The 26,116-nt window shown below is 41.1% G+C and overlaps 5 protein-coding genes across 9 annotated transcripts; 1 reads left to right on the forward strand and 4 right to left on the reverse strand.

The window, feature by feature from the left end:
• Positions 1-150: 150 nt before the first annotated feature.
• On the reverse strand, positions 151-5,337 carry LOC147337878 (protein FAM53C-like). 3 transcript variants are annotated; one of them, XM_086312412.1, is made up of 5 exons: positions 5,291-5,337; positions 2,921-3,169; positions 2,748-2,808; positions 1,843-2,669; positions 151-1,560 (listed from the first exon to the last, which is right to left on the reverse strand). In XM_086312412.1, the coding sequence occupies exons 2-5, from the start codon at positions 3,002-3,004 to the stop codon at positions 1,324-1,326; spliced, it is 1,209 nt and encodes a 402-aa protein (XP_086168538.1). In that variant the 5' UTR covers positions 3,005-3,169; positions 5,291-5,337; the 3' UTR covers positions 151-1,323. The 3 variants fall into 3 exon arrangements, with proteins under 3 accessions (XP_086168538.1, XP_086168520.1, XP_086168530.1); XM_086312394.1 differs by lacking the exon at positions 5,291-5,337 and adding an exon at positions 4,876-5,008; XM_086312404.1 differs by lacking the exon at positions 5,291-5,337 and adding an exon at positions 4,618-4,867.
• On the forward strand, positions 5,004-9,935 carry phykpl (5-phosphohydroxy-L-lysine phospho-lyase). 2 transcript variants are annotated; one of them, XM_086312338.1, is made up of 13 exons: positions 5,004-5,559; positions 5,655-5,773; positions 5,908-6,067; positions 6,147-6,221; positions 6,306-6,393; positions 6,486-6,602; positions 6,722-6,804; positions 6,894-7,119; positions 7,364-7,518; positions 7,942-8,031; positions 8,150-8,283; positions 8,381-8,425; positions 8,769-9,935. In XM_086312338.1, the coding sequence occupies exons 1-12, from the start codon at positions 5,501-5,503 to the stop codon at positions 8,422-8,424; spliced, it is 1,350 nt and encodes a 449-aa protein (XP_086168464.1). In that variant the 5' UTR covers positions 5,004-5,500; the 3' UTR covers position 8,425; positions 8,769-9,935. The 2 variants fall into 2 exon arrangements, with proteins under 2 accessions (XP_086168464.1, XP_086168455.1); XM_086312329.1 differs by lacking the exon at positions 5,004-5,559 and having other exon boundaries at positions 5,569-5,773.
• hnrnpaba (heterogeneous nuclear ribonucleoprotein A/Ba) lies at positions 9,309-13,168 on the reverse strand. Its single transcript, XM_086312423.1, has 9 exons — positions 13,020-13,168; positions 12,260-12,498; positions 11,653-11,821; positions 11,407-11,565; positions 11,186-11,317; positions 10,999-11,089; positions 10,738-10,893; positions 10,543-10,628; positions 9,309-10,085 (listed from the first exon to the last, which is right to left on the reverse strand). The coding sequence occupies exons 2-8, from the start codon at positions 12,481-12,483 to the stop codon at positions 10,558-10,560; spliced, it is 1,002 nt and encodes a 333-aa protein (XP_086168549.1). The 5' UTR covers positions 12,484-12,498; positions 13,020-13,168; the 3' UTR covers positions 9,309-10,085; positions 10,543-10,557.
• Positions 13,169-15,622: 2,454 nt separating this feature from the next.
• On the reverse strand, positions 15,623-20,616 carry nme5 (NME/NM23 family member 5). Of its 2 annotated transcripts, XM_086312449.1 has the most exons (6): positions 20,566-20,616; positions 20,264-20,402; positions 17,152-17,357; positions 16,622-16,722; positions 16,396-16,514; positions 15,623-16,308 (listed from the first exon to the last, which is right to left on the reverse strand). In XM_086312449.1, the coding sequence occupies exons 2-6, from the start codon at positions 20,387-20,389 to the stop codon at positions 16,225-16,227; spliced, it is 636 nt and encodes a 211-aa protein (XP_086168575.1). In that variant the 5' UTR covers positions 20,390-20,402; positions 20,566-20,616; the 3' UTR covers positions 15,623-16,224. The 2 variants fall into 2 exon arrangements, with proteins under 2 accessions (XP_086168575.1, XP_086168569.1); XM_086312443.1 differs by lacking the exon at positions 20,566-20,616 and having other exon boundaries at positions 15,626-16,308; positions 20,264-20,559.
• Positions 20,617-21,920: 1,304 nt separating this feature from the next.
• rack1 (receptor for activated C kinase 1) lies at positions 21,921-25,833 on the reverse strand. Its single transcript, XM_086312430.1, has 8 exons — positions 25,619-25,833; positions 24,980-25,151; positions 23,740-23,887; positions 23,274-23,369; positions 22,986-23,096; positions 22,576-22,716; positions 22,246-22,356; positions 21,921-22,033 (listed from the first exon to the last, which is right to left on the reverse strand). Exons 1-8 carry the CDS (start codon positions 25,725-25,727, stop codon positions 21,968-21,970), a joined length of 954 nt encoding a protein of 317 aa, XP_086168556.1. The 5' UTR covers positions 25,728-25,833; the 3' UTR covers positions 21,921-21,967.
• Between the last annotated feature and the right edge of the window lie 283 nt (positions 25,834-26,116).

A 26,116-nucleotide genomic window follows, 5' to 3' on the forward strand; every position in this document is an offset into this window, starting at 1 on the left:
CAGCACGACTATTATACTGAGATCAGCCACTAGGTGTCACAATAATCCAATTATCTACTGCCCCCTGACTTCCTTTATGTTGGGTCCAAGCATGAAACAACATTCATATTCATTTAAGAAGAAGAAAAGAAGGACAAGACACTTTTTGGGAAAAAAAATAATTCTATTAAATTTATTTGTACATAAATTGTGCAACAAGTATATTTCCAGCCAAAGAAATCATTTCTTAAAAGCCTCACTCTTTCGTTACATACACTCTCAGAAATGGCTGGACGCATGTACTCACTCAAACCACTGTACAGCCCGTTACATTGTGCCCTGTGAAGACCAGCTGCAGCACTCATACGACTGACCACTGAAGTGTATGTGCCTCGAATTCAGAAATATCTCAATCAGTGCAAACAGGAGCCTGGCTGTGAAAAACAAGAGCACAGCACCAAGAACTCTGTATTTTAAGCTTAAGGCATGGTCAGTTTATGTAAGCCGTGTCACTGTTAACAAGATGTGTCAATGTCAAAGCAATTACACAAACTCCAAAAAGATAATGTAACGTAGAGGGTGTGTTATGTCGTTTGTGCCAGAAGAAAAGCAGAATATATCTGAAAAGTTAGAACAGCAGTAAAAGTGAAGAGGCTTTAGGCGAGATTTTTAAAAAGTGGAATGTATCCTGTTAAATACACAGAACAATTAAATATGGATACTTATTGTATGGGCTTTTTTTTTTTTTAATCTTACACACAGCAACATTTTAGCTACTGTTAAACAGCTCACATTTAATTCAGTCAGCCAAATACAAAAGTAGTCTACTCGAGTATCAGAAGCAGCACTGAACAACAATCTGTCTCATTCAGTTACTGGCATTTAGTGTGCGTCATGTAATAGAAACATTCTGTCAACCTCTGGCAATAAAGTTCTTTGATAAGGATATGTAAGGCCATCAAGATGCAAACCAGTGGCTTATGCTAATTAAGACTTGTCTTAATATCAAATATTAGTCAAAAATCTGTGCGCATTAAATCTTGCTTATTCGCTCATGCACATTTCCTTAAGGAGTGCTTCAACAGGCCAGCGCTAACAAAATTTGTGCAATTTTGAATAGTGAGCAAGCTCAAGTGTTATGATCGCAGTAATGTCATTGGATATTAGCCTCCCACATGGGGTCCTTGGAGCTTACTTTTAAACTCTGGACATTTGTATAGAGAGGGCAGCAGGTTTCCACCAACTGCCAGAAGAGCACGTTATATTAAAAAGAAAATATAAGCCTGCAGGTGTGCTTAACATGGATATTGATGCAGTTATAACACTGAGAGCACCAAGGAGCGATCAGTTTTCTTCTATAAGGTTCAGATCCAATTCTGTACAGTCTCTTTCAAAAACAATCTTTTGTCCTCCATCTGCAGGCCTCCTTTCGTCTTCCTCTTCCTCACTTTCACTGAGCGGCCCGATGCTGGCTCTTCCCAGAAACTCTGCCGGAGAGAAAGCCGAACGTCGTTCCACCTGTGAGGTCACTGGAATCAAACCGCTACCTGGTCCATATGCAGGGCTCTCACGATTACCAATCTAAGCAGGAAAAACCATGTGCATCATGATCATCATGTTACTATTTTTATAGACAAAAATAATTACTGTCTTGCATCCTTGCATCAAATAATAAGTGATAAAGATAAAGTGGTAAAACATAAGTGATGAGATAAAAGCAAAAAAAAAAAAAAAAAAAAGATCACAAAAGGTCTCAAAGAGAAGGCTACATTTAAGGAAAGTAGTGAACTTGATTGCTCACCAATACTATTAGCCTCCGTCACAGAGGTACTGTAACACTGATGGACCACCTTCCTTGCTCACCTGTGTCATCTTGCTGAAGTCGAGGACTGGCCTTGGGTAGGGCAGAACATCTGGGTCATGGCGCCTCTTTAAGCGAGGTTTGCGCATGTCACAGGGCTGCGAGTGGCAACGTGGCAAAGCAGGGTGGAGGCCACGCCTAGATGAGGATGGTGTGCTGCAGGCTGAAGTAGGAGACGGAGACAGCGCTGGGTGCTCCAAGTCAGAACGGCCATATTTCAAGGCTGAACCTGCACAGGGTTGGGGGGGCAAGGGCACCGTAGGAGATTTCTGAATGTGTACAGGGGAGAGGGAGAAGCGACGCTGCAGCACATAGTGTGAGGTCAGCGGGGCCGGTGAAGAAGAGCACGAAGAAGGCGTAGCAAAAGATGCAGAACACGCTCCTTTCAGTGTATCGCAGGGGTCCCATGGGAAGCCCCATGATATCAGGGAGTCAGACGATAGCGCTAAGCTAAAGAAGGTAGGACTAGCAGATGAGTGTACGGAGGAAGAGGGGAAGGAGGAACTAGGACCACAAAGTGGCAAAGAGCTGGCTCCAGAGCCTGAACTAGATGCTCCACCACTGTGACAGCTACGTTTCACCGGGGTCCAAACCCTTGATGCGCTGGGATGCCAGGTGGTGCGGCACTGAGACAGATCCTCTGGAACAGAGAGGGACCGGCAGTGGCGTTTTGGAGGTGGCGGAGGTGAACTTTGGAAAGCCTTGAAGGGACGTTCTGGTCTCTGGAGTGATTCTCCAGATTGAGAAGTAGGCCATAGTGAATCAAGTCCACAGGAGTCATCCAAAACACTGGCAACAGATGATGGATGTGTAGTTGAGGTGTAGCTCTCTGAAAATGCCAAAAAGATAAACATGAGGCCAATTTCCCCACTGGTCACAAATGTTGCTCTTAACTCACTAAACTTGCCTTGTGTTGTTTTATGAGCACTCCACGAGACAGTGGGACTGGAGCCCACTGTAGGTAATGACTGTAACAAACAGAATGACTTGTTTTCAAAATCAGAAGTGAGAAAACCAAGTCAATGAAACAAAATCAGTTTGAAGGACAAGACTTTGTTCCATCTAAACCATCCAACTCACCACATTCACACTGAATGAGAAGGCCTTGTGATAGGGTTCTTCTAAACTCTGCTTACGAAGTTGCTCTGTTATAAGAGTCACCATATTTGTAGCTATGATCCAGGGAGAGACATGGAGATGAGGAGATTTACCAAGGGCAGTGAAAGTGTCATTAGTCAGAGTTCTGGCGTGGTTTGTGGCGTCCCCTCTACACCTCAACCAGCCAGACTGACCAGGTTCCTCACTTTGCCACCAACATCTTTATGCAACCTAGAGAGGCAGGTGAGAATAGATTGAAACAAATTAAATAAGTGGTTAGACAAACTGCAGAGAAATCAAACTAGTTTAGTCATTGTGGGGCAGAGGGTACTTTCTAATGTTTGTTTTTCTGTTTGGGAAAGCCCACAGCAAGAGGAACAGAAAAGCTGCACACCAAACACTGACCACAGGTCTATGTGAACCAAGCTAGGGCTTATAAGTTGCCCTTTCATTCATGCAGGAGCAGAAGTTTATGCTCACTAAGGCGAGAATCACACATGGACATGAGGTGACCCTGAACAAAGCAGCACGTCACATTTCATCAAATTAAGTTCATATTGTCATTCCAAATGGGACTCCAAAGAAAATTTTATTTCGAAGGAGATGCAGACTACAACTCAAGTCAAAACTTTTGCAATCAAGTCAGTAGGGTCCAATAAACTGAAATGACAAAAGTTGTGAGTAGTAAAGAATGGAAGGGGGAGGGAAAGACTAAAAGGGAAAGGATGGAGGGGGAAGTGTGTGAAAAATGAATGGGACAGGGGCTGGAAGCATACCATAGTATCTTTGTAAAGGGGACAAAAGAATAGTGACCAGGTCTCAAGGACTTACTTGAGGCCAAACCAAATACAGTCCTGAACTACTCTACTTGTAATCAAAAACTTAAAAAAAAAAAAAACATTAGTTACTGAATGCACAAACACCTGAAGATTCCCCTGCAGTAGCCCATGTATGGAATCCCAGGAAGTCTATTACTCAGTGCTGTACATCTCAAATTGAAAGTAAAAGACACAGAATGACCGTTGCATTAAAATGTAACATGACCCATTAGCCTTTGGACTTCTGTTTAAAAGAATGTGTAGAGCACATGTAGGGTGGAAAACCCCCCTTCAAAAAAACCAAATATTAATCTAGCAACTTTGAGGCCCTTTGATGGCATTTATATTTCAGCTCACTTAAGAGACTTTCGTTCAATCACTGTTGAGTCAAGATGTGGCCTCCAGGGCCTTCCTCCTCCTTGTGGCAAACAGTGCATTTGCTAGCCTAGTTCCACATGCCACAAGACATTATTTAAGGGGCACAAGACCAAGCTTTTTCCACTGTCATGTCCTGAACACAATCAAGAGCTGTCAAGTAACTAGTATAAAACTTTAGCATCACTTTTCAGTGTGACTAGCAAACATACATTCGATCAGCATAAGAAAAATAATATAGGACGCTGTCGAAATGACAAGAAACCTCTAGCACAGCCACCTTGATAAAATAGCTTTGACTTAAGGACACTGTATTTAAAAAAACAAAATTAAAAAAAAATATTTAAAAAATGGAAAACAAGCGAGTTTAACACAGTGTTGCGCAGCTTACTCAAACCACGTTTCTGCCCATCAGCTAAAATTCATGAACTGCAATCCAGCTGTTGTTCGTTACAATGTAACACATTAAAATAATGCTAAACTTACAGGATCGATAGGATTCCGATTATAGCCGGTGAGCAAGGTGGTATGTGGTAAGCTAGCTCACGAACACGATGCAGCCAGTGAAGCACCAAGTTGTCAGCTAGCTCATAGGATAAATGCACTAAAATTACTAGCGTCAGTTTATTACAATAGATCTGATTGCGACCGGTTAGAGGCTTGTCATTCCAGTCGGTTATAGCTACGTTTTGTAAGGCCAGCTTGGTTGCAAGCTAGCATGCTACAGCTGTCTTGATGTATTACCTGCATTCAGGCGTTCCTAAGCAACCAAAGCTGCGCAGCGAGTGCACCGGGTGGCGAGCAGATTAACTGAGTATTTATAGCTTCTGGACGATACCAATTGAGAGGGTGTTTTTGTCACATGCCTTTACAACTGGTGATTCAAGAGATGCTTAAATGAGGTTTAGACATACCAAAAATGTATAACGTTTACTATTGTTTTTTTCTGTTGTTTTGGAGGAAATTAAACTGAACTCACAGCAAAACACATTGCAATTATTTTACGAGCTTCTGTCACTTTGACCGTCCCACAGTGACACCGTTCTGGTTAAAGCGAGAGCGTAATTTCAAATCTTCCTGTCTAACAATAAAGGCAAATGTATTTTATAATATAGGTCGAATAATAAAATATTTATTAAATTTAGATACCCTACCTTACCTGTGACAGGGGAAAAGAAAAGTTAAAACTACAAAGTGTTTGAACTTAGTGGGAAGTGAACTCAGCTCTGCCACCGACGCATGCGTATTGGGTCAGTTAGCGAAACAGTTTTCCATAAGTTTCTAGTCAATAGCTGTTATAGTTTATGGCATTGTATTTGTATCTGTATTTGGTATACGTGAAATTAAAAGAGCCAGAGATTAAGTTGTCATGGCGCAAGAAGAACTTCGGAAAGAAGAAACTCTTGCAATGAGGAATAGGCTAATCGGGTATGTAAGATGAAACTTGGTGTTTTCTTGGTGCTTGCTCACAGGCTTATTGTGCATATAGTGCAAATGACACGTATTGATTTCTTTGATTACAGACAGTCATGTAAACTGTTTTATTCAGAAGACCCGGTGAAAATAGTAAGAGCACGAGGACAGTATCTATTTGACGAAAATGGCAAACGCTATTTGGACTGTATCAGTAACGTCCAACATGGTAAAACATTATCATCCAGTCTCAAGTCCGTTTTTTCTAACCAATTAAAAAAATACAGTGTATTACACTTCTGCCACCTAGTGGCAGGACGTTTTAACGCCCTTACTGACATGTTGTATGTATGTTTTTCTAAGTGGGTCATTGTCACCCCGCCATCACAAAGGCTGCAGCAGCTCAAATGGACGTCCTGAACACAAATTCAAGATTCCTGCATGACAACATAGTCCTGTATGCTGACCGCCTGGCTGCTACCCTCCCCCAGAAACTGTGTGTCTTCTACTTTGTTAACTCTGGGTGAGTATTCTGTTGCACGCTCATACTCCTTAAAAAAAGCATTCTCTAAAGTACAATTACATCTTTTTTTTCCTGATAGTTCAGAGGCCAATGATCTTGCCCTACGCTTGGCACGTCAGTACACCCAACATGAAGATGTCGTAGTTCTTGACCAGTAAGTATTTTGCTCCATTGCAGCCCTTTCACCCCTGCAATTACACGTGCTTTTCAGTTATAATGAGCTCTCCTTCTACACTAGTGCATACCATGGGCATCTAATGTCTCTCATCGACATTAGCCCTTACAAGTTCCAGAAACTGGCGGGACAGAAAGAATGGGTTCATGTGGTGTGTAAATTTAGAAACCTATTATCACAAAAACTGCTACCCAGCAATAGACTCCTGCTGATCTCAAAGAACATGTTCTTTCATCCTCCCAGGCACCTCTACCAGACACTTACAGAGGCATATACAGAGAAGATCACCCCAACCCAGGCCAAGCATATGCTGATACAGTAAAAGACCTTATAGAGGATGTTCACAAAAAAGGCCGTAAGGTACACTATAACCCAGTTCCATGCAGGCTCAATAAAATCTCTACTACACACGCTCAGAACAGTGCTAATAATAAGCACATTACACTTATAGTGCATATTTATTATCTGTTTTTCTTTAGATCTCAGCCTTCTTTGCTGAATCCCTGCCCAGTGTTGGTGGACAAATAATCTTGCCCCAAGGATACTTTCCTAAAGTTGCAGAGTGAGTAATTCTTCAGTTATCTGGTTGTTTTTGCTCAGCTGGTTGTACAACAATGAAAGTGTGGTGCCTCCTCGTCGTATTCTCCACAGATATGTGCGCTCAGCTGGTGGCGTGTTTGTGGCAGATGAAGTCCAGACAGGTTTTGGGCGTGTGGGACATCATTTCTGGGCTTTTCAGCTTCAGGGAGACGATTTCTGCCCAGACATTGTGACCATGGGCAAACCGATGGGCAATGGGCATCCCCTGGCATGCGTAGCAACCACTGCAGAGATAGCTGGAGCTTTTACAGCCAACGGAGTGGAGTACTTCAATACGGTGACTATACAGAAACCTTAATGTAGCATAAATTAATGCCCGATCTCCACACACAACCAGGTATTTGATAATAATAGCTATTTTACCATTTTACCATTAATATTAAAATGACATTAAGAGAGAAATGTCATTTTAAGACTTAAAACGTACATTTCACTCACAGTTCCTGTGTTACTTTTAAATATAATGCTTTTATGCATATTCTAAAGATAAATCACTCATTTTACTCTCCAACTTCATGCAGTTCGGCGGGACTCCAGTTTCATGTGCAGTTGGCCTAGCAGTCCTTGATGTGATCGTGGAGGAAGACTTAAGAGGAAATGCTGTGAGGGTCGGAGCCCACCTAAAAGATTTGCTCACAAAACTGAAAGCACGACATGAAATAATTGGAGATGTCAGGTAAGGATGCTATGTCAGCGGTATCCTGCAGTTCATAGCACTTAAAAAATAACTAATTGAGCTGCCGTATAATGAAGTCCAGTGACTCTACTAATTAAAGCTTGCCTACAGACATGTCCATGTTTACAGTGCCTCGTTGACATCTCACTTTTATTTGCAGGTGTGGTGTTTTGATCTTACTTAATCTAAAAATGTTCAATTATTCAAATGTATAGAAATTGTCCTCCATACCCTATTATACATATATTTGGTAGTGTTTACCCTTTGCAGTATAAAAAGCTAGATATGAATGACAAAAATCTCAGATTTTCAGACATGGACTGCAAACCGCTGCTAACGTGAATACTTAACATGTAAATATATTTGACAAGTATGCTAATTCTTTCATAAGTCCAATAAAAGGCCATGTCTTTATTTCTGTAGAGGTGTTGGACTATTTTTGGGAATTGAGTTGGTGATTGACAGAGAGAAGAAGACTCCTGCCACAGAAGCTGCAGCGCATGTGGTCAAGAGGTGAGGGACTGCAGTGCAACATATTAGTTATCAGTTAGTTTTTACATTTTATGTTTTTTTAAAAAAAGCTTACTCCCCAGTGCTGTTCTGTGATTGGAGTTTGTCCTCTTTATATCAGGTTGAAGGAGGAGGATCAAATATGTGTCAGTACTGATGGCCCATGGGAGAACGTCTTGAAGTTTAAGCCTCCCATGTGCTTCGGCATGGAGAATGCAGAGCTGGTGGTGCAATGTATTGATCGCATCCTTACAGGTTAGCTGACTAACATTGTAAACAAGGTTATATGCATGCTATCTACTCAGTCCATAAAAACCTCAACACCAAAATATAACCATTTCATTTTTTTCAGACATGAAAGCCAGTGACCTCAAACTGGAAAAGGAAGACATCTAAGGTTTGTCAAACCTGTAGAAAACATTTTAATTGCATCAGACAGAGTCAGGTGGTCACATTCATAATATTTAGAGGTAGAGATTAAAATCTGTTCTTGAGGCTCCAGTAGACCAAACAGCTTCACAGAACATGTTGCCTCTTCCACTCAACACAGACTACTGTGGGGGTTCACTTTAGAGAAGTTGGACTTCTATCTGGAAATTAATAATTCAGAGAATATCAAAGCGGTGACAGTGAATTTTAAATAACGGTACTGCTGGATCAGCGTCGTCATTCGTTTCAAACTATGCCCATTTAAAGTGAAATATCAATGCAAATGTTTTAGTCATTCTCATTTTCAACAGATCATACCAGTCACCTCTCTGATGACACCCCACAGACTGGAGGTAAACACTACAAGCCACAACATATCATTGCCACCTGGGAAATGTAGTCTACCAGAAGATGACATTTTGAAATTCCACACTTTTATAATACAAAATAAATAAATTAAAGAAAATATTGACAAATAAACTTTTTTTTTTTTTTTTTTTTTAACTGTAATCCTGGTTCTTGTATCATTTTTCTGCTGACAGCAGTTCACATAATCAGCTGTGACTTAACACTGATTGGCAACATGTTCTTAATACACAGCATGGTAGAGTTAAGCACTTACCAGACAACTATAACTCCCGGACACATTCACAAAAATTGCTCAAGTATTGCAGTTTAACATCTAGTGGGGTGGGTGTTACACTCAGCAAGTTATCCTGCAGGTAGTGAAGCCCTCTCCCACAGCTTCCCATGGAGATGTTAACATTACTTGAGACGAAACAAGCAAGCCAGTTAACAGTACAAAAACATTTAACGTTAACTTTACAAATAATAACAGAAAGATCCATGTGTAATATAAACCAAAAGTTTATTTCTACCAATTTGCCAAAGACACTAGAGGAATGAATTTCCAGTGAGAGAGGGAATACCCTCTTACATTTAACAGGCTTGCGTTCAGTTGAATAACACTAGTAAAGCCACTTAAAAATTGCAGACATGATGGGGGAAGAATCTCCTTAAAAGCCAAAATAACAAAAACAACAACAACAAAAAAAAAAAAAAAAAACCAAATAATTGCTGGTTGTCTTTGTCTACAAGGCCTTCTGCAAATATTTATTTGACACTCTTACAAAGAACCCTTTGATTAGTATAAATCCCTTTTTCCTTTTTTTTTTTTTTAACCTCACCCCACATCTGAAGCCATGCAACTCACATCCAACACTCAGCATGGGAGAACAACAAAATCTATAAACACCAAAACAAAATGAAGAAACAAAAAAAAAAAAAAAAAAAATTGTTTTATTCGCGAGCTTTAAAAGCTCTTGCTCATCTGTAAATCCAGTAGACATGTAAAAATACAACCATACAATACATTAGATTCAAAAAGGTACCAAAAAGTACAGTAAAAATAACACTTCCATCACTGGAAATGTAAATGGACACAAAAAAACAAAACAAAAAACAATATAAAATAAAAAGTGGAAAAGTGACATTTGCTTCCCCAGTTCCTCACTTGATCTGTACAAATGGAGCATGAGTCCAAATTTTCTGCCAACTCCAAAGGAAAAGCCAGAGCCCATGTTCGCTGTAGTCAGACCATGGATCTCTTTTTCTTATTTACTTTAGACCTTGAGAGAAAAACACGGTGCTTAACGTTACTGAGAATAAACCAAATGCGGCATGCAGTTACACAAAGACAGACAGGTGCATGAATGAGTTTGACTGGTCAGTGATGGACAGACACACTTTTTGGACAGGGGCAGGGGCTGGGAAGGGAGGGGGACACGACCTCTAGCTGTTACACCTAGCACTTTGGTGAAAGGTGAAACAGTCCTTTATTCCCGCTTTCAACCACCACAAACTCGACGCGTACTGATCAAACAGTCGCAGTACAGGTTCATCTAAAGATGGCCGACAGGTGGAATGAATCCATCTCTAATGATCACAGACCCCACAAGGCGGCCTACCCTAACCCCACAACAATGCTGGAATGGACTTAGAGTAGATGGAGATCTCTGGGGTCAGAAGGCACTAATGGTTACAGCTATGTTCTCATACTACCACGGATGATGCAGAAATGCATACCTGCACTATGTGTGATCAGTATGGCTTGTAGCTACTCTGGTGCCCTCCACGTCTTGGAGTTTTCCCATAGCTTGTATTGCCCTGGTCTGGAGGACAAGAGAAAAAGGGACTGAGTTCTTCTGTACAAAAAGGAGGACCAAGAAAATAAAGTTTCTCTCATTCTGTTTCTTTTCCCTGGGGCCACTTATCGCTTACTGTAATCGTAGCCACCCCCATAGCCGTAATAACCAGCAGAGTAGTCATAGCCACCATAGCCACCATATCCGTAGCCTTGCTGTCCATAACCATAGCCCTGGTTGTATCCCTGGTTCCAGTAGTTGTTGTAGCCTTGATTCCAGTTCTGGCCCTGGCCTAGAAATAACAAGTAGAAAGCTTTTGTCACAAGTCTCCAGAAACAAATTTAGGCCATGATTGAAATCAAGAGTCTTCTGAAGTGCACACAGATTTCGTGCTTACCTCCACGTCCTCGCCCACGTCCACCGTATCCACGGGCACCGTACTGCTGCTGCAGGTAGACCTCTTTGGGCTGCGCGATTTTAATTTCACACTACAATGTCACACAAAGAGCATCGTGTTAAACGTTTGCAAAGACTTATAAATCTGGCTAACTAAATTTCAGCCGGCAAGCTTGCTGTGCCATTACCTTGCTACCACCGACATTGTGGTACTTCTTCTCCATGACTTTCTTCACCGAAGCCTCTTCTTTGTACGTGATGAATACGAATCCCCTCCTCTTCTCTGTCTTTGGGTCCTGCGGAAGCTCTATGGTGTCAATCTACAAACAAAGAAATCAGAGTTTTGTAGCAGCCACCTCCAATATACCCACTTAATTCCATTAGATGCTGACAGGTGCTTCTAATGTACCTCTCCAAAGGTCCCAAAGTACTCCTCAATGACCTCCTTTGAAGTATCAGGGTTGAGTCCGCCCACAAAGATTTTCTTTACTGGATCCTTCTTCATGGCCATGGCTTTCTTGGGGTCAATCTGTCTCCCATCTAGCCTGTGCTCCTTCTGTTCAAGAACCTATTAGACAAAGAAAAAACAAACACATGTAAAATTGCCCACATTGTGAAAATATGCCTCACGTGTCCACATAATTACATAACTTACCTTTTCTACGCTGGCTGCGTCTTTAAACAGAATGAAACCAAAGCCTCTTGACCGGCCTGTCTGCTGGTCCATTTTGATGGTGCAGTCTGTCACTTCGCCAAATTTAGAGAAGTAGTCTTTAAGATCCTTCTTGCTTGTGTCCCAGCTGAGACCGCCAACAAACATTTTCCTGAGCACAGGAGAAGGGACACTGTTAGCAGCAGCAGCTGCAGGCACCCCCCCACTAACAAGCTTCACACAGTAGTGGTAGTGGGTAGAACCAGGGGTGTAGATATACAGGCTGTCCCAAAACATCTGGTGACCCAGTAATGTAGGGGGGTAGGTAGGTAGCACTTGCTTTAGCTTTTAGCCGTTAGCCATCTTTCAAGGCCGGTTTAATAAAGTGAGAAATCCCCATGGTAGAGGCACAGCACCCACCCCGTATCTGCTGCTTTTCTAAGCAACTATATATTAGATTTAATCTTTACAGTGGCGCCCATCCCCCCCTCTCCGCGCTGCACATGGCGCCAACAAAAGGCCGGTTGAACAAAGAGCCGTGGCAAACCGCTAGCGCTCATTAGGGACGCCTGCTTCCTTCACAGATTCACAGCAGGCCTCTTAAACTCACCCGGCATCCTCCTCGCCCTTGCTGGCGTCGATCTGGCCTCCTTCCGTGCCGCCGTTTTGCGAATTGTCGTCGTCCTCGGGCCCTGCGTCCTCTCCGCAGTCATTCGCGGCGGCGCCGTCGTCGTCGTCGTTCCCCTCCTCAGTGAGGCCGGCTCCGTTAAAATCATCGTCGACTTCGTGGCCGTTTTCCGATGTTTCCATGTACTGTTGCTCTGACTCAGACATTTTGCACAATTATACCTAAGTCCCCCAACACAAACAAGATAGAGTAAGGAATTAGTGATACAGTTATGGGGGTTATATAATGTGTCATGCCGTGCATGCCTCGCCATTTCCATGGTGCCAATACGTGCTTTTCCCACCATTTTGGCCGGCGCGATCGCGTTCCCTGCATTCAGAGAGCCCCGCTTATTACCGAGTGCCGGGAAATGGCCACAGAGTTACGTTCACTTACACATCACAGTAACCAAACTGCATCTTTAGCGCATTACTGCCAAGGGCAAATATTAGAAAAGTTGTACACATATGTATCGCGCTGATAAACCGAGCCGGGACTATGCAACTCAAATTCGTAGTTACGTAATGCCGAGGCCGATACGGCCGCAATATCAGTCTACAGTTTTAATAACTACAAAAATTACCTGCATGTACCCCAAAAACAACTGTTTAAAAAATAGATAGATTACAAGAATCGCATTACTTACGTGACAATATAATGAGAAAAAACTAATCAGGCTAATGAAATACAGAAACGTACTTACTAATCACACAACCGGAGAGCTCTCTTCAAGATGGATTCTCCCACACGACGGCAACTCGTGGTTGGTTTTCTAGAACCAGCAGGAGAAAAAAACGACCTTTTTGCGCAGAAGCCCTCTGATTGGAAAATCTCTGCTGCCATTCACGGCACCGACCAATGGCATGTAAGACAGTTTTTTTTCTGTTTTTCTACAAAAGATGTTCACGCCTCGAGAACTCAGGAAGGAACTCAGAGTACTTTCAGAATGGTGTGTTCACTGCTCGGTAATTTCAGCTCCACTCAAGGAACTTGGTCTGAAAATTACCAGTGAAGTTTTCATTATTAATAAAAAAAAAAAAAATCATAAAGTGACGTCATCAAGTTATATCCATATTCATAGAGTGCGAGATATAGGTAAAACAGCTCAGATAAAGTAACAAAACACACTGGCACAGTAATCCATTAATAATCTATTTTTTCCTTATTGATTATTTAAATAGGGAAGTAGCCCTGAACCTTCACTCAGTTTAATTCTTTTGCTCTCACCTGTGAAGACTTGTGAAGGAGGCTTAGAAAACACAACAGGGCCCAAACTACAAAATCCAAACCACTGACCAGCGGTAAAAAATTAGAAGGTCAAACTGAAGTTAAAAGAAAAGTAAAAAGATGAACCACCGCTGTTCTTAAACAGTTTGATGATGAGAGAAGGATTAACCCCCACCGGAGTGATGGAAAGCCCAATATACGGAGAAAGAAGGGATCTGCTTATCTGTGAAGCACAGTGGCGGTTGTGGCATGAGAGGTTTTGGCCATCACCAGATCTTTACCCAGCTGAACATTTCAACTCATGAAGAAAAGACTGAAAGGACAAACCCTGAAAAAGGTGCTGAAAAAGAACCCCGGAGAGACATAACTAATGAAGAGACTACTAATGAACTAATGAAGAAATAAGAAATATGATGCAGTCTATGGGTCATAGAATTGATGTAGTTATATATATTCTATGTTTAAAAAAAAACACATTTAGATGCCAGTAACGGCAATAAAAAAAAAAATGAAACTGATCTCTCTTCTCAAATTCATCTTTTGGTTTCACACTCAAATGTCTTCAGTGCACAGTAAAAGCTAATTGATTGGCTTGAGGTTGTAATACACACAATTGTATATGTATAATCAGATACAAAAGCATTGAAGTGTGTTGACAGAACTCATAATTTTCTGTCATTCTTTTTCTAAATCCTTTTACCAGAAATATGTGTGTGATAAAAGGATATACACTTGGGTTATAATGCTTCAGTCCATTTATTTAAGAAAAAAATATATCCTGAGCTAGTCATAAGCACTTGTGTTTACAGTATAAGCAGCTTTCTGTATACCTGGTGAGTTAGGAACAGAGTCACACACTGCAGAACAAAATGTTCACAGCTGGGTAACTGCAATCATCCGTTTCCAACAATCTTAGCATATAAATGTAGGAAATGGTATTGGAAGTACCCTCTTACTGAATAAGCAGACCCAAATGCACAAATAAGTTATTATTTTCACTAATAGTGAATCAATCTGAGTGGAGCAACAGCAACAGAACTGACTCAAAATCAAATATTGCTTGACTGTGTTTATTGTGTTATGGTGTGTTGATACCTGTGCATTCCTGTATTATCCTTTTGTGTTGCACATTTCGATGTTTTTTTCTTCGCTACTTAGCCTGACCTGTCTCCCCAATGTGATGTTTGTATTGTATGTACGGTCGGCAAGGTCTGTCATCTCGGTTGTGAGCAAAAGACCTGCAACTGACAAATAAAGGTTATCTCATCTCATCATCATCAAAATCAAATAAAGTTATTGAGTGTTTTGTCAACAAGTAACATTCTGATCTCAGCTGGGTTCATACAGTCGACCCAGGTTATCGGATGGATTCAGTGCAACCATGTTCACTACTTCAAAATGCACTCTTTTTAAACAGCGTCATTTGCAGACCCTATAAAATTGTTTGTCCTGTTATTTGGTGCTGCCAAATATTTACTCTGCTGTCTACTGCCTTGTCGACCAGCAGTGTTACCTGCTGGGTTGGAGATGGAGTGGCTCTTCGACATTAAACAGTCACCAATAGTATTATTGCCAATAATACTGAATACTTTCTTTCCCCCTTCCAAGTCAGATGGTGCACTGTTTTGTACGGAGGATAAAAGAAATATTTAACATGGCCACTTTTACCTAAAAGTAACTTTCATATCCTTCCAACAAAGTCAAGTTCACTCACAATGAGACTTCTTTAAATATCTCAAGGTAAAAAATGACATAAGATCACACACGAGTGACTTTGAAAGTGCAGCACCAGACACACGTATTTTCCCAGCTAGGGCTAAAACCACTGCAACTCAATGGGAAGTAGACCTAGGTTAACAATTATCAGAGGATATATGGGACATAAGTTTGAAAAATATACTTTGTCACAACACTGTATGTTCAATTAGTGCCAAACCTGCTGTAAAATAGTTTAAGGAGCTGCCCAAATCAAATTATTCAAAGATTAAATTACAGAGAATATTTCCAGACCTTTCATCCCAGCGTGATAAAGTTAGGTTCATAAGTAATCGCCACCATAGATTTAAAAACACAGACACACAAGATTCAAATTACAGTGCAACTTTATTTCAGGGAGTTAGGCAAAAGTGTTGCATGACCCTTCAGGAATGACAGCCAATTGTACACGCAGTCCCCCATTTTCAGAGGCTTAAAGGTAAATGGACAAACTAACACAACTTTACATTGAATTGTTCTTAATGCTTAGAAAGTGCTTTGAGAGTTCAAACCTTACTACAAGCAGTAAGAAAGTGCTTTCTTTCTTTTATGAAAGCTTAATTCAACCAAACACTTTTGTTTGCCTTTAATGAGAAAATAACCTACTCTACCTCCTGAGCCACAGCCATTTTTGATGCATTTAGTTAAAGGTTAAGAAGTTGTGTCTATATTTAAGTGATAAGAAGACTTTTAACTTTCATCCATCCATCCATTTTTCTAACCCAAATTCTGGGGCTTAGGTAAGAGGTGAAGTACAACCTAGTCAGATCACCAGTCTATTGCTGATTTATGCCAGAAAGCAAACAGATGCTTACGACTGAAAATATGATTTATTTCATTATAGCGTTGAACAGATTCATTTCTCAGTCAAAAAGAAAGACATTAAACTCTGTGCTCGTTGCTCCTTTTTCCCCACTGTTTGCCTCTCATTGCTCCTCTTCCACACCGACTGCTTCACATATTTGAGGTTGGTCTGGGTTGTTTTGGATGAGCCAGTCTGCAAGCCAAATCTATCAGGAGCAAACATACAATCCCCATGTTCACAAAGCTCTAAACAGCTGGCTAATGACTGAACACGTATAGCTTCTAATACTTACAATGGGGTTGAGTGGCTTGTTCATGCAGAGCTCAGTGAGCCCGCGTAGCAGAACTGGGTTTATATACCTGCTCAGGTATTCTTCATTTTCTTCTCTTGAGGGTAAGGGTTCAATTATAGCTGCATAAAAAACACACAGGTCAAAGAATGAAAAGCATTCAAAACACTTGCATATGCACAAGATCTCTATGTATAGAAGATTATGTGTGGGTGTGCAAATTACTTACAGTTTGGGAACATGAATTTGATCTCCCTTACAGCTGCTTGAAATGAATCGCTTCCATGAAGGGCATTTTGTAGCTCAGAAGTGCCATATTTTGCTCTAAGGCTGAAGAAAAGTACAGCATTCTTTATTTGTACATCTGCGTATGAGTTTTAACAGAGCTGACCTTTAACCCATACCTTTGATAAAAGTAATATACCAAGCCTTGATGATGGGTCAGTCAAAGGACACGGTGAACTAAAATTCTGAGGCTGAGATCCAGAATTACAATCAAACACTGTAAGTTATATACAAGTCAAATTTATATTAAAAAAATGCCATGTAAATAATACACATTATTACTGTTATTCATTTGTCTGAGTCCAAGGATGGGGCAGGTTTGCAGAGAAATATTCAAGTGCTTTTACACCAAAGTGTGAGCATGCTGCACAGTATACTGTATATTGTGTAATAATGTCAGTCTTTGATTTTCTTCTATTCTATTCAAAATCTAATTACACCCCACTTTTCATTATCCCAAGCAATGACACTGACCACTCTGGATGGGTTTCTCTGGCCTTGGCACTGTTGACAGGTCCTATGATGGACTTCCAGTGGGCGATAGCATTGTCGCATGCTAGCATCAAGGCAACGATGGGGCCAGAGCTCATGAAGGCCGTCAAGCTGGGGAAGAAATGCTTTCCATACTCCTCTGCGTAGAAATCACTGCATTGCTCTGGACTTAGCAGCAGCTTCCGCTTCTAATGCAGGGATTAAATATTGGATATGACAGAGAAAGCACATATGGTGGTGAACACAGTCATGATTTATCTCTAACCACATCAGATACAGTAGATCAGTTTAATTTCAGTAGGCTGGTATTCTGAGGCTATTTGCTATTTGCATATGCATACTTCAATTGCTTTTACCATGTGCAAAAATAGTTTGTCCTGTCATATTTAATCAGCCAATCACGTCACAGCAGCTCAATGCATTTAGGCATGTATGCATAGTCATAGATCTTCTGAAGTATAAACTGAGCATCATAATTTGGCATAAACAACACGAAAGCATGGATCCATCCTGCTTTGTATCTATGGTTCAGGATGGTGGTGGTGGTGTAATAGTGTGGGGTACATTTTCTTGGCACACTTCAGGTACCAGATGTACGATCGATTTATGACACAGTATACCCATCTTCTGATGGCTGCTTCCAGCAAGACAACGCGCCATGTCACAAAGCTAAAATCATCTCAAACTGGAATGTTTCCGACAACCATGCTATGAAACATTCAGGTGGTTCTGAGGGAAAAGGGGATCCAGGTTTACTAGAAATAAAGTGCCCAGTGATTGTATTATCAACTATTGTTTGTTATTATTGTTGTTAAGTTATTGTCTTCGTCCCATCACCCCCAGCCAGTTGCATCAGATGTCTACCCCTGCCTGAGTCTGATTCTGCTACAGGCTTCTTCCTGTTAAAAGGTAGTTTTCCCTCCCACTGTTGCCAAATGCTTGCTCAAAGAAGGACGTTTGATTGTAGGGTCTTTACCATAGAGAATAAAACACCTTGAGGTTACTGCTGTTGAGATTTGACGCTGTATAAAATAGAATTGCATTGGATATTAATGCCCTTTATTGGAAAACCTTTGCGCTACTGATATCCAGTGTTGGGTAAGTTACTTTAAAATAGTAACTTAGTTACATTACTAGTTACTTCTCTCAAAAGTAACTCAGTTACTTCAAGTTACTCGTTACTTTCAAAGTAACTAGTTACTAGGGAAAGTAACTTTGGTTTTACTCAGAATTCTCTTGTTAATGTGTTTCTTCCATAACTTTGCCAGTCTTCTAGCTTGCTTACTTGCCACAAGTGCACTGTGCCACCTACCAATAGAAAGGAAAAGATAATGTGCATATTTCCACGAGAGAAATCCCACGCCTGGACCGTCATTGACTGCTGCCATGATTCTAGCCTACGTCACAGCGTCATGTGCACCTTTTACATCCAACACAAAAACTGCAGTCGTGGTGCTTTCGATTGTACTCGGAAATTCTGCCTTCTGAATAGGAAGATGTAGGTAACACCAGACTGCAGGTGAGCTGCATACAGAGCTGGACTGGGACAGAAAATTGGCCCGGACATTTTGACTAGAGACCGGCCCACCATTATAGGAAAAATCATAAAGCCTTTGAATGAAAATAAACACTGTTGTGACAGTGATGCTCACTGTTTTGATGGTATATATGCATCAATCTATCAATCGTTTGTTGTAAGATTCAGATAATTATTTTTTTTAAAAGCTAGACATTTTAAATGAGAATAAGAAAGAAAAGTATTTCTTTGTGCCCCCCTTTCCCTGTTAATGCCCTACCTGGCCCCCTGGCAACACTTTGCTAGACCCGCCCCTGCACAGTTACCAGCTGTCAGTAGAAAAGGATCCTGGTGTTATTTGTCTCTCAGAAACAGTTCATAACTTCCCTTCAACTCATTCATGTCACCTAAAAGGTAAACCTGTTTCTCCATCACCTGTTCAGCTCTGATGATTCAGTAAGGACATCTCCTGGTTTCATCTTCATGTTTCCCTCTCACCACATATCCAAACCGACATCATGACCAGCAGGTTTACAGCTGTGGCTCCAGCAAACATCAGCTGATACTAGAAATTAATATTAAATAAATTCTAACAACAGCTGATCAAGCTTAAAAGTGCTGCTGTTGTTTAGCGCGACATCCGCTGGTTTCCTCTTTCGGCGCAAAGTGAGCGATAAACAAACAAGAGAGCCGATCAGCTGATCATTGATCAGTTTTCATGACTGAAGTAGAAACGGGAGAGGGAGGGGGGAGAATGAGAGAAGAAGAGGCAGCTGTGCAGCGTAAACACAGAATAACTCCAGCTTTGTGCCTTTTTCACTGTAGCTGAATTACGGGACAAACTGTTCCTTTTCACCTCAATAAGAAACGCCTAATATTTTCTCTGAATACCAGACGGGATGGTTGGCAACTCTAATAACTTATAAACAAAATAAAGTTCAACATCAGTAACATCATAGCACCACCCAGCTGTATAGAAACTCCGTCATGCTAGCTAGCACGCAGTACGGAAAACGTCAGAAACAAAAATAAACTCCACCTAAACTTGGTTCATATCTGACCCAGAGAGACTGCAGGTCATAACTTCTTACCTGAAGTTCAGTTCACACTTGGACCGGCGGCCGCCTCGGGTCTCTTTTCCTTCTGCGCCCCCTTTCCTTCATCCACCTGCTGGCCTCCACCACTTGCTAATGTTACTGAATCTGTGGAAGCTCCGCGATAGCCACCACACGAAGTAACGAGTAACGAGCCTATCTAAATCCCAGTAACGACTAACGCGTTCCTGATTTTGGCATAATAACTAGTTACCGTGCTCGTTACCACAATAATAACGTAGTTACTGTAACGCGTTACTTAATAACACGTTAGTCCCAACACTGCTGATATCTGCAAAGGAAGAAAATCTATTACTTTTAAAAGGGGCATTTATATGAACGAAGATATCACACTTCTTATAATAGAAAATAGATAAATTATTTCCTCAAAAATCCTCAGCTGGATAGCCTCGTCCCTGACACAACAAAGTGCACCCCACAGTTCTCATCTTGTAATTTACCAACGTAAGAAACTTTAACATACCTGCAGGATGGTGAAGCCCGACTTGAGGATAATATTCTCTATCTCCGCAGCTTTGTCGATGGCATCTGGTTTAATAATGGCCAGTGTTCTTTCCACATAAATACGAAGAGGTGAACTTTCATCCATCTCCTCTCGCTCGCTAACATCAAATCAGACAGACGCTTGTAACGTTTATCTTTATGATATTAATTTACTTAATATTAATAACAGCTGGCAATGAAGAGTTTGAGTAGCCTCATTATAAAAATGGTTTTTTTTAAAGCGAAACTGCGATTACTCGTTCAATTAAACCACTGACCCACCTTCTGGATGTGTATGTCTGTTGCTAGGATGCACGTGTACGGCACCGCATGCAGGACAATTCTTACGATGTAAAAACTCGCGAATTCAAAGGTTCAATAAATATTTGTCCCCCTTCGTCAAAAAAGTATCAGCTTCTCTTAAATCTGTTTAGTTACATAAAATCTTGCCAAATATCTCAGGGTATAGTAAGAATCACAATAAACATGATGTGAGAGATTATGTTATAGCTCAGTGAAGAAACCTTTTCGTGGATAGCTGTACTTGTATGCCCCCTTTTTGCGTGGCAATAACTATTAACAGTGTTATTCCAGCAGCAGATCTGATAATCAGACTTTTTTCGTGACTCGAAGATTTTGCAAACCAAAGTAATTTAAATATGGAGGACTGTCACATTGGGGTACACAGTATAAGGGGGCACCTTACCACCCTGGTTTAACTACCAGGATGACAGTGAAAATACTTTAAAGCAACACTTAAATATTACTAAAGTAGACATTAATGCTTTTCAAAGGGCATTTAATTGACTATTTGAGGACTTTTACTGCACATATTTAAAGTTGAGCCTCTTTGTATACAGATCACATCAAACCTTCATACTCTGTAGCATTGCTGCTCTGTGACCTGCTTCTCTCTCTTGACTCAGGGAGTAGGAACAGTAGACCTGACCCTTCATATATTTGAAATCTTATTCGTAAAACAGATACAGAGATAAGAGGCTTTTATCATTCAGGGAGCATCTGTAACATGATCTGAAAAGTAACCATTAACTAAAGATATCAATTGAGTAAAAGGTACAAGATCTGAGATCCACAAACTTGCACTTAAATATTATACTAGATCTAATTTTTCCTTCTTAAATCAGACTTAATACTATTAACTTTTCAAGGGATTGCACAGGTCAGCACCCTTGTACCTTTTTGATCTTTTCAACTGGTAAATTCCTTCAAGATCATTGAGGTCTGGGGACCAAATGCTCCTAGCTGTCCATATGTCCAGATTAAAGCACAGAGGAGATTGGCCTTTGCTGTGATTGCTCCTGAAATGTGCAACAAACTCCCTCTTCACATCAGGACCTCCCCAACATTAGACACTTTCATAACCAGTTTAAAAACCCACTTTTATTCGTTGGCTTTTAAACCAGAATGAATTCCATTTTGTTTTATTTCTTACTCAAATTTTCTCATTTTATGCTTCTTTTCTTAAATTTTGTCAATTTCATCTCCTTTGATCATCTTAAATGTACAGCCCTTTGATCAACAGTTGTTTTAAATGTGCTATATGAATAAATTTTACATTAACCAACTTATATGAGAACCACCAATATTATACAATGTTCAGAGCAAGACGGGACACATTCTTTCCAAACAGTCTTTTATTTAAAGTTGCTTCAACGAGGATTTCTTATCGAGTTCCAATGGTGACCTGCCACACTCTGATCAGGTTGTCAGTGTAGCCAGCAAACAGGGTCTGTAAAGAAACCGAGAACATAAAGTCAACGCTCATCAATTTCTGCCGTTTTATAGTCCGATCATATTCAGATAACTGTTTTTAGTGCCCCTCATATTTGCAGGACTGTCACCAGTGGACATCAGAGGTAAAAGTGAATGGGAATAATCACTGGGGGTAAAACACTAAAAGCACCTCTTCTGACAGACATGCTTAATATATGTTTTTCTTACCTGTCCATCAGCAGACCATGCCAGGGAAGTACACTGTGGGGGTTCGGCCTTGCTGTTTGTGCTGATCACTTCCTGTCTCAGCTCGTCCACAATGATCTTGCCCTCCAGATCCTACATGAAAAGAAGAACCAAGAGGTGGTGTGATCACTAACAGGTATAAAACAGTGACTGAAGTTGAGCACCAAAATTTATTATTAAACTAACAAACGAGGTTAGAGCTCAGAAACAGCCTCTGGTTTTCATCATAGAATACAGCTGGCATGTTAGGTTACATCACTGCCCTTTACAACTTTAATTTTTAAACACACAGACCAGAGTGTGAAGCCTTACCCAGATCTTAATGCTGGGTCCAGTGGCAGCACAGAGCCAGTAACGGTTGGGGCTGAAGCAAAGGGCGTTGATCACATCACCGCTGTCCAGGGTGTAGAGGTGCTTGCCTTCATTCAGGTCCCACAGCATGGCCTGGCCATCCTAATGTGGAAGACAGAAGACATCCTTCAGTTCAAACATCTTTGTGTAACATTTAAAGCAAACAGTCACTTTTAAAAATCTTCAGCACTAATGATGATCTCTTTAAGGTGCAGGAATCACTCAGTAACAGCCTCTGGTGTCATCAATATTAAAACAGATGCATGTAAAGAATACATCATAGTTGAAACCTGCAGGCTTTAATTTACTCCTATTAAGTGGAGTAAAAATGATTTAAAAAAAAAAAGACATTCAGTTAAACTCTGCCTTACCTTTCCACCAGATGCACACAGGGAGCCATCAGGAGACACGGTCACTGTGTTCAGGTAGCCAGTGTGACCAATGTGGTTGGTCTTCAGCTTGCAGTTGGCCAGGTTCCACACCTATGAGCAAAGGGCACACTATGTTAGGCCTCCACTGTTATAAGCGCCATCGTGTCAGCCTATCTGAGCTTTGCTCTCATAAATAATTCTCATCACTGAGTTCAGTTAAGCCATGCGAAAAGTTTTTAAATCACTGAGCAAACCACACAACACAAAGTTTCCACAAAGGTAACATACCTTAACCATCTTGTCCCAGCCACAGGAGACGATGATGGGGTTGCTGCTGTTGGGGGAGAAGCGAACACAAGACACCCACTCAGTGTGGCCCTCATCCTGCAAAATAAAGAGCTTTGTGAATTCTCAAAGCCAGATTATGAGTTATGCTGGTATTAAAAACGTCACGTGATGCTATTTGGTTTGTGCCCTCATCAATAGTACTCATCAACGAGATCAGGTAATACATGCAAAATTTGTAATAATCATCGAGCAGACAAACCATATAACAAAGTTTTATTATCTGCCAGATCATTTTATCACAATCAGGCAAACAATGTGGGGAAAATGTAGATGTCAACAATAAAGTGCCATCTAGTTGCTTTACATTAAAGCTAGCATCTTTAACTGTTAAGTGTCTCGTTCAAAATAATATTAAGGCATTAAGAAGTGGCTGATAGCTGCAGGAGAGCATTAGATGGAAGTTCACCTGGATGGTGTACTTGCAGACTCCAAGAGTGTTCCACAGCTTGATGGTCTTGTCCCGGGAGCCAGACACGATCTGGCGGTTATCAGCAGAGAAAGCCACGCTCAAAACATCCTTTGTGTGTCCAACGAATCGGCGGGTGGTGAGACCACTAGGAAGAAAAATATGCAGGCATTTCAGATCAACTAAATTACTGCACACCTTAGCATAACCAATCAATGCATGCCTGCTGCCACTGCATCCAAATACTACTGACGAGTCCAAGGCCTAGACATTAATTTAAGAGCCAGAAAAAAAAATTACTACACCAGTTTTTCTTGTGTCTTTGTTTTACAATGCGAACACTGACACTGAAAAATAAAAAATACAACTCAAGATTTTAAAGCTGTGGATGCACAATCCAGCAAAACTGGACCATCTGCACATTTATTACCATCACTGTTTTCAGCATAGATCTTAGGCAGTGAAATGGTGCACACACCCAAAAGCCAGCTATTTGAGGCCATTCAAGAAACACCAATGTTGCTGCTCAACTGAGTTTTCAGTGATAAAAGAAATGAAAAAAAATCAAGGAAAACACAACGGCCAGAGGTGAAGAAAAGGACAAACTATGTGGTTTGGGTTCACAAGTAGTCTGTGAAATCACCAAAGAATGCAGCTACACTTACAGTTTCTTCCATACTACTTGCCCTTAATCAGTTAAGCAAAAAAACCCCTCTCGTTTTCTGACTTTGCTCCCACACAGTAACAAAAATCAGCTAAATTATGTTCAAACTTCCATTTCCCCTTGATTTTGTGAGTCCAGTGTGCAAATACAGTAACAGCAGCTGATGGATGTGTGATTTTCTGAGCTCATACTAAGGGTAGAGGGTAGGTGATGGGTTTGACAGAACCTGTGCCTGTCTGAGTACAGACCTTCACCCCATTACCTTTGTGGTGGTTCTGTCTGCGTGAGGTCGATCAGACTGCTGAAAAGTCAGTGTGACCTGATCTAGACAACTTAGGCTTTGTTGGTATCAGATCTCATGTACTGATGGCATAGAGAACAATTTGATATTCTGAAACTAACTAAGAAAACACTTCATTTGTAAGACTATTTTTGGCATATAACAGATCTGAGAAACTAGCACTAGGCCTCTTCAAACTCAAGTGATTCATAAAAAATCAAATGTCATTTAGAAGACTTGGCTTTTCACCTGTACTTCTAAACATCTGCCCAGGGGTAAAGACTCCCTGCACTTACGTGGTGAGATCCCACAGGCGGAGGGTCCCGTCCCAGGCTCCGGACAGGGCAAACTGTCCATCAGAGGAGATCACAACATCACTCACAAAGTGAGAGTGACCCTTCAGGGAACGCTGGGGGATACCGTAGTTGGTTTCATCACGGGTCAGTTTCCACATGATGATGGACTTGTCTGAAAAAAAGCAACACGTTTTCATGTCTCAACGTCCAATATTCATTCAGGAAACGAATAATTTAAGCATCAGCATGCATCGATTGCTAGCACTACATGCACACCTGTTAAACTTCGGATCCACGGGCTCAGTCTACGAAGGTTAGGAGGGTTTTGTTGCTAAATAATTACATTTATTCAGGTAACTAAACGTGCTATAACCCTCCTAACAAGTATGGACATCAACGGGTCTGTTACAGATGACGACAGATAGCGCTAGCGAGCTTAGCTAACCTGCTTCTTTCCAGCTAGTTAGGACCTTTTTTATGTAAAAGTTTGAGCCCTCTTTATCTAATATTACGTGGTTACTCATGTTTTATCTGCTCCTTACACACCAGTTTAAGTATCTGCCTCACATTACAGCGGCAGCAGCTAGCTTAATAATGCTATCTGAGCCATGTTGGCGCAACCGGCGGGGGAAGCCTCACCTCGGGACGCCGACAGGATCATATCGGGGTACTGGGGCGTAGTGGCGATCTGGGTGACCCATCCACTGTGCCCCTTCAGGGTCCCCCTCACTGTCATCTGCTCGGTCATTTTGGCGAGGTTCGGTGGTGCCTTTTACAAGGATGGATTCGGATTTTTCAGAGGTCCGGGAAAACCTAGGTCCTCATCGCATCTAGGCACAGAGGAAAAGGAAGTTCAGACCCGGATGCAAAAACTAAGAGGGGGTGAGAGGCCCGCGGAGGATTCTGGGATATGTGAACTTCAGCCCATTACACAGCGACGTGTGTAAAAAGAAACGAAAACAAAACCTCTATTACTACCTCTAGTATGTGCTACAGATTATGTTAAATTCATGCTCTCTATGTGCGTCATATTTAGTAAAAGTTTTGATAAAAATGGTCCTCAAAAAGCCCCGAAAACAAACAAACAAACATGTAAAACAACAATCATAAAAATGTATCAAGGTACATTTTTCATAA

The sequence above is a fragment of the Aulonocara sp. 'chitande type north' Nkhata Bay genome, linkage group LG2 (assembly GCF_057382095.1).
Source record: "Aulonocara sp. 'chitande type north' Nkhata Bay isolate Kocher_YH1m ecotype deep benthic linkage group LG2, A_spYH_male_GT1.1, whole genome shotgun sequence".
NCBI classification, from domain to species: Eukaryota; Metazoa; Chordata; class Actinopteri; order Cichliformes; family Cichlidae; genus Aulonocara; species Aulonocara sp. 'chitande type north' Nkhata Bay.